Source organism: Penaeus japonicus, unplaced genomic scaffold (genome assembly GCF_977035675.1).
Source record: "Penaeus japonicus unplaced genomic scaffold, GWHDUDI00000001_assembly GWHDUDI00000003, whole genome shotgun sequence".
NCBI lineage: Eukaryota > Metazoa > Arthropoda > Malacostraca > Decapoda > Penaeidae > Penaeus > Penaeus japonicus.
This window is the reverse complement of record NW_028234405.1, coordinates 27,383,025-27,390,920: the sequence shown is the minus strand read 5'-3', so window position 1 is coordinate 27,390,920 and position 7,896 is coordinate 27,383,025. Positions and strand designations below refer to the sequence as shown.

Sequence of the window (7,896 nt, the reverse complement as noted above, 5' to 3'; positions counted from 1 at the left end):
CACAGAGAACTTCATGTTAGACATTTTGAACTTGTTACACCCAGTGGCAAGGGATATACAAAACTGGACGACTTTAGTGTCTTCAAGGAAGATCATCCTCTGCTCATGTCAGGATCCCAAGGAACAAATTGTCAAATGAAAGAGCAAAAGGCTGCTCCTGCCTCTGCCAACACTGCTAAATTTCCTCTCCTTTTTTTTGTATTAGGTATTATTTTCTTTTATCCCTCTTATCTTTAACTATAAATATTTCTTATACAGTGTAAATAAGAACAAATAGTAATAACCATACCATTTATAATTCTCATGAAAACTTTTACTCTTATATTGCAGAAAATCTTACTGCATATAAAGTTAAGTGATTAACTTTGAAAAATGTTGCAGCCATGGGAAATAATACATATATGGTTTCTATACGTATATAGTTTACATTTTGTTTATTCTTGGTTTGCACAATGTTTCATATTTATTGGTTTAACATTAATGAAAGAAAATTAATCTTATAGAATATATACAAATACTGAGAAACTACAGCTCAATACAAAAATATAAATTTAGAAGATAAACTTTCTAACATCACTTTTTAAAATTTTGTTTACAAATCTATCACAGTACAAATATCCTAATAAAGACAATGTAAACAGAAATACAGTAGTGAAATTTTGATTTACAATTCAAAATTCCATTTAAAACATTCCAATTGATTTTTCTATATGGCCTACCAATTTGTTCTTGTACTAGACTATTAAGTAGTAAATCAAGCTCTACCATTATGAGCTCCATACACTTTACAACCTTCCAAATTGTTCATCCAGTATTTTTCAGCCCTTCTTAAGAAAGCTTTCCTCAGTATGGCTTTTTAAAGAGGAATGAGACAAGCATCTTCAAGGCTGGCCCAGGCTTGTCCTCCGGTACCATGTGTCCAGCTCCACGAACTGTCACCAAGTCTAGATTCTGGAACCTCTTCACAAAACCTCCAACTTGACCACCTTGATGCCACATGCGACGCTTCTCCAAGACCTGTTTGTAAAATTATGCAATTTGTGAATAAACTTGTAGTAAAATGAGCTTGACAACTTATTACCAAAGAATGACTCTGTGTCAAACCCACTGGCTTCTCCTAATTTTCTCTAAACATAAAACCATTAGAAAATGCTGACTAAAATCAAAGGCTAAATGCATATCTGCTCTCATGTAAGACTGATCATAACTATAATTTGTAAAATGGCTGATGACATCCACATAATACTTAATACAGGATTTTCTTTACCAATACATTTATACTATTACCTACACCTAGCACTGCCAGTTGGCAAGAACACTTACCCTCAGATCCAAACTCTCCACAAACCACTCATCTCCAAGGAAATTGCAAGCCATGTCAATATCACCATTGTAAACGAGGCCACGAATTTTGCTGGTAAGGTACTGGTACTGTGGCTTCATTGTGTCATACTCTCGCTTGAAGTTCATGTTGACCTCATCACTGTAGATCAAATTCATTACCTGATTAGTAATTTAGTAAATTCAAAATAATTTTTAATTAACATGAAGTACGTATATTCTTTGTTTGGTAATTTCTGTACAAACAGTTTGATAATGAATTAGGAAAATGTATCATCAATATATTTATCAATGCTATAGATCTCTTCTAGCCAATGCTTGTGAAACAATAGAACATATCATGAATGCTAAAAAAAGAGGCTCATAATGCAGTTTTCTTCTATGACACAATTCCTCAATCCCCTAGACTAATAAGAGCAACAGCAAAATGGATTCAAATATTTTTAAATTTTCCAAGCAAATGAAATGAAAAATTATGTATTCCCTGAAATAAATAAGTAAAATACTAATGTGGAATTCCTATTTGGCTAAAGTTACTTAAATAGTTGTTCAAGGCAATAAAAAAGACACTAAGGTAAGGTAAACAGAATGTAAACTGTTTATGAAAGTAGTTTGAAGAGATTAGCCTGCTGCAGGTATCTAGTAATGGCATGCATTCACTACCAAAAATGACGTTTTACTTTAGTTAACATTAGTGGTTCATCCTCTAAAAGGTGACTAATAATTAACCCATTAGTAGCAGATGGCATGGTTTGCTGCAAAGGCAGAGTCGGTCATAGACACGGATGGCACCGCCAGACAATGTAAACCAGCCATCCAATATTTATTTAAAGCTGCGACCATTGGGTCAATTCACAGAACTGGCCAGACTAGTCTCATCAGATTCTGCATCCAATGCCACAAGCTACTAGATCTGGAAACATTAGACTCAAACTGGCAGGGAACATCATAGCATACGATTTGATTCAAAGAAATATTTAGAACTACTTAAAAGTATTATCTGGTAGGTAAAAAAAATAATAATAAATAAATAAAAGCATTTCTTCTATTTGAAATATTTCAACTTACTTGCAGAGCTCAAACTTCTGGACATGGTCTGGAATGTGAATGGCCTTCCGAACTTCTGGCATGTTCAGATAATCAAGAAGATTTGTGCCATTGGTGCAAGGGGGGTCCAAAGTCAGATTAGCCTCACCTAGTTGAACAATCCTGAAAGTATTTGTTGAAATCCTTAGCAATAAATAAATTATATTTATCTATTAGATTTATTTTTCCACACTAATTTCCCAATTTTTAGAGAATTTTATCATAATTTTAATAACTGCAAACCAAAGATATCTTTATCAAAACAGGTATTTTTATAAAATTCAGATCATGAAATTACGAAACTTTAATAGTAGAAACTGTAGAACAATATTCGAAATTTTCTTTTAATCATTTTCTAAACTGTTTGCCATCTTATGGGTCCAATAACTTAACAGATGTTAACCCTCTCTGGACGGGTGGTACAGCATGTGTACCGCGCATTCAAAAGCCCAGTTGCCGGGCGGCACAGTATTGTGCCAGCCATTCAATTGATTTAGGCCTAATAATTCGAACGCGCCGGCATTTGGACATTCAAGGCTAGAATTCCCCCGTCGGGGATGGGTTAACCTACTGGAAAACTAGGAAAATATCTATCATTTTCACTAATACAGCATAAAATGAGGGAGGTAGTTAGTGTGGGGGAAAAAAAAGGGGGGGGAGAGGATATCACCTATTTGGGTGCCCTTTGGTTACAAATTATGTGCAATAGCAATACTGGCAAATTATTAAGAGAATCAAGAGAATCTTTAACCCTTCAGGCTACACACATGCAAACTCTTGGTGGAATATTTTTGGACGTGTTTATTTTTCTTTGTCTTTAACCCGTTGACAACCATGCTGTTTTGGCTCCAAATGGTCTAAACACTGGGGTATGTCAAACACATAAGCCTAATGCTTCAGGCTATTCACCCACTCTGGCCACAGCCAAGTTCATGCGCTGGTATTCCCACCACTTGACGCGATATCTTGTCACCATTAATGGGTTAAGACTTATGGATGAAATATGAGTCTATATATGATATATTACCATAGTGGAAACAATTACTATTTAGTATAATAGGTCATCCTAATTGAGGCTTGTAATTTCCACAAAAGGAAAAACGCAGCAGGAGAGCAATCTGTACCCACTATATGTCCAATGTGTAAGGGTTAAGACCAAGAATTCTTTTGGCCAGATTGGGTGTTTTCCCCTCTCCCATAACCCCATAACCATCATCATGGTCCCCTTAAACTTTTATGTATGGGTAAACTATACGGTCACTAGAACTAGGAATAACTAAGTTGTGTTTTTTTCTTCCACTCCATTGTCTTCAATGTTTGGGGCAATTTTTCATATATGCTTCTAAAAATTGCCTAAATAAGTAAATTGCTTTTAATAACTATCAAAATCAAGGTTTACCATGAATGACAATTACAGAAGGAAATACAGAAATCCAGCATTTCAAGAGTCTGGATATACAGCATTTATAAAAGAACACTGAATAATACACATAAATATATATTTACCTTTCCTTTGTCTTCTGAAGAAGATCAGAATGGTGTTTGTGCTTCCTAAGGATGTTTGACAAGTCAGCTTCATATCTTGTGAAATTTCCTCCAGTCCCAGTAGGGCAGTCATCATATAGGTTGTACATGTTCAGCCCTTCATTGTAAACTATATCCGATGCTTCCTTTACCTGGTATCAATAATTCATATCATTTATGTAACTGCATACAAGAAGATTTAATATATTTCAACCACAAATACAATAGATAAGGACAAGATAAAAATAATTTATTAATCATTTGGGTTTTATATAGTTAATGTTTATAACAATTAACTGTTATAAAGAAACTATATATATGTTTCATTTTCAACCCATCCACGCTGGATGACGGGCTATCATGTCATGGGAATATTTTGCTCTTGTGAGATGATGTCTATCCCGTCATGATCTCTCTAAATACACGTTTTACGGAGTTATGTATCTATATACTCATTGCACCTGCATTTCTAGACACATTGGGAAAAAAAAAAAAACTTAGCATCCTGTAAAATCAGGCGGGTGTAAAGCACTCTGAGAAGCATAGAGTGGTATCACACCAGGAGAGATCGAGCACTTGGAGGCTGTGTGTGCTTATTATCTTCACAGAGGGAGCAGCATCATGCAGCTAATCTGCCCAGCGCAAATGGGCTAATCAATTTCTTACATTATTATTAATTTCTTATATCATTTCCCTGTAATGTCTTACTAAATGATGAAATCATACAAGAGTAAATTAATTTCATAAATCATTTCCCTGTAATGTGTTGCTAAATGATAAAAAATCATACAAAAGCAAATCTACTGTTCATTTTCTGGGCTGAAATTCGATTGACTCACTGATTTGATACAAAGTGGCCAGTATGAGTTATAAAAGTTGCAATTTTCCTTGGATGCACGACTACCTGTGCAGCAATGGGACACAAGACGATTCCAAAGCCTGCAAAATAAAATGTTAGAATCAAAATGCAGTCCATTGTAATAAATGCTTAAAATCTGTGAATAAAAATAGTTTCAGTACACAGTATAATCATAATTAGAATTAGAGAATTTTTATAGATTGAAAAGTTAATTACATATTCTGCAATTAATAATTCTCTTTTTTTTATGCGAGGACAACTTCATATTCTCGATAAGATACTTCTGCAATAATTTTTGCAATCTTAAAGTTTTCTTTTACATCTTTTTTATCACATACATGAGATAAACTCAGGTAAAATAAAGGTTGTGCATACTAAATTTTGTCATGCTCAGTTGCCGATTCAAAAAACTCAATTTTTGTACAGATTAAATTAGAGTGGATAGCAGAGACTGTTATTGCAATTCAGCATCACATGTTTAGGTGCATTCTTTAGGGATCAATGAAACCTGGTAAAAGCAAAACTCACTCATCTCCAAAGAGGCCATGAAAATATGCAAAGAAGATGATTGAGTCATCATTTAGCTCATAGCTGGAGAGTCCATTGCCAATGGCATATCCCTGTAGGTTGATGGTGAAGTCCTTCTGGCCTTTGAGAACTCTGACAGCCAGAGTGGGGACATAGATGCCAGCATATGACTCTCCTGTGATGTAGAATTCGTTCTTACGGTACTCAGGAAACTGTTGTAAAAATAAAAGTCAAACACTCATTACTGGTCACAACTTGATGACAGATTTTTTATAAAGAAAAAAAAAATATGAGAAGAAATGAAGACCAAAAGAAATAGATATACAGTATACAACAATACAAAGTCATAGTATTTATTTGTTACCTTATGGAGGAAAAAGTCTTGTAGAGCTAAATAATTTGAGAGTGAAGTCTCATCATCACCAGTTCTACAGTCATCATTAGGATCATATGAAAATCCAACACAGGCTGGGGCTTCCAGGAAAAGTACATTGGCAACCTGAATAAAAAATATTTAATTTCATAAAGTGTTTTCAAAATAGACCTACTTAGACTAACAATAAATGAGTATCAAAGATACAGCTGCCTCAAGACAGTATCAATTTACCCTGTCACATTCTGATTCTGAAAGACTCAGAAAGATTCTGAATCTAATCTCAATTTCATGCAAATAAATTGTAACCAAATCACAAATAAACATTGAGATCATAGTACAGACTTACAGTGTTCCAAGCATATGGATTCTCCCTAAGAGTTTTGCCATCCACATTGACTTGGTAAGGCCCTAATTCTGCCAGGAGGCCTTCCATGGAAGAGCATCCTGGGCCTCCATTCATCCACAACACCAATGGGTCATTTGCAGGATCTCGCGAGGATTCCACAAACCTGGAAGTCAAAATGGGTTGTAGACTTTCTTGCCAGAAAAATTCAACTGTATAAGTTTTTCTTTTAACTACATGCTATATGAGAACTCAAAAGTTTTAAATCTTTTATCAATCATTCATAACACAGAAATGAACACTAACCAATAATGCAATTGCTTTCCCTGGACACCATTCAGGTAACCACTGAAGTGTCGGAAACCAATGGTATGGTTCAGACCAGGGAGATCTGTGATTGCATCCTCTGCTGGGGCAGCAATAGCACTGGCTATCAAAGCAACCACCAGTAATGAAATACACTTCTTCATTGTGCCTGCAAATACCATTATCAAAGTTCTTATCACATAAAAAATTAATTTCTAACACCAAGCCTATTGGATATTAAAATAAATACGTAAAAATATCTCAAATAAATAGTTGTAACATAACTGGTATAAAAAGCTAGTAATTTCTTGGATTATGCAAACTTATGTAAAAAAAAACAAAAAAACTTAAATTCCTAGTGATTATGATAAAACTATCTATCTAGTTTTTGGCGCAAATAATAACTTATCACATGATTATACATACTACATCACATTCACTCATATTCAATACTTCATTCAACATTCTGTTCACTAGAGGCCTTAAACATATCTTAATAAGTTAGGTAAACAGCTATCCTCCCATAAACATTTATATTACTTGTTTGAAATAATTTCCTCATAGACATAGGATCATTAATTAACTCTAGAACACTAAACTTGATTTTGTGTAACACCAACACTAAAATCAGGTATTTTATACCCATTTTGGAAAATTAATGAAATATAGTATGTGAAAATTTATTAGAATGAACATCAAGACACTTAAGGCATCTTGCTATAACTTAAACTTATAACTTCTTACTAATTACCATACATGAAGTAGAAATGAATTTTAGAAAAAATGTGTCAGCACCAATATTCTCAAAACTTTTAGAAAAATATTACCCCCCCCCCCCAAAAAAAAAAAAAAAGACTGAACTGTCTTCAGCTCCAGCTCACAGTTCAAAGTGGAAGCTATGGGGCAAGTTGGCATGCTCACTCCTCGGGAACATATTGAGACGAGACGTGTGCAATATACCCTAGTTTAGAACTCTAGGATTAATAACGTTCAAAGAGCTGCTACTCAAAAGGATAGGTATTGGCTGCTCTCATTAAGATCAACAACACATTTCCAATTCCCAAACATTATAAATTAAATATGGACATAAGATTTTGGAGATTTTAATGTGTAAAAATGAATGCACAGTAAATGCAGTAAGTGTGGCCATAACTTGAAGAATTGTGAAAACACAGCCCACTGTCTCTACTGCAAGGAAAATCATGGACCAAAACTTTGCAAAATTCCAATTTTGGTACAAAAAGGAACTACTGACAACCCTGAAACTAGTAATAGGATAAGACTTCCCATTGCCAACACCCTTTCTGCAATACAAATGTAAATATCAGACTTACTTACAAAACAGGAGATTTCATATTAGAATTGTTTGATCAAAACTTAATTCTATTGATATCACCAAGTCAGATAACATGAGTTGACCCTAAACTGCAAAAGAATCCAAAAGATTTCATAATTGGATAACCACCTTTCAGTCATAATTAAGATACACGTAACACTAGATTAGTAATGAAGGTTTACATTCTTTATATGAGC

At 34.3% G+C, this 7,896-nt stretch overlaps 1 protein-coding gene across 2 annotated transcripts in view; it reads right to left on the bottom strand.

The window, feature by feature from the left end:
* Nucleotides 1-405: 405 nt before the first annotated feature.
* LOC122263679 (lysosomal protective protein) overlaps nucleotides 406-7,896 on the bottom strand; it is a 7,791-nt gene continuing 300 nt past the window's right edge. For both annotated transcript variants that reach the window (XM_043032265.2, XM_043032266.2), the window contains exons 2-10: nucleotides 6,364-6,532; nucleotides 6,061-6,223; nucleotides 5,703-5,837; nucleotides 5,339-5,550; nucleotides 4,791-4,890; nucleotides 3,934-4,103; nucleotides 2,410-2,550; nucleotides 1,324-1,483; nucleotides 406-1,017 (exon numbers count right to left, since the gene is read on the bottom strand). In XM_043032265.2, coding sequence (XP_042888199.2) covers nucleotides 844-1,017; nucleotides 1,324-1,483; nucleotides 2,410-2,550; nucleotides 3,934-4,103; nucleotides 4,791-4,890; nucleotides 5,339-5,550; nucleotides 5,703-5,837; nucleotides 6,061-6,223; nucleotides 6,364-6,532 — 1,424 coding nt within the window. In that variant the 3' untranslated portion in view covers nucleotides 406-843. The remainder of the gene's footprint in view (nucleotides 1,018-1,323; nucleotides 1,484-2,409; nucleotides 2,551-3,933; nucleotides 4,104-4,790; nucleotides 4,891-5,338; nucleotides 5,551-5,702; nucleotides 5,838-6,060; nucleotides 6,224-6,363; nucleotides 6,533-7,896) is intronic.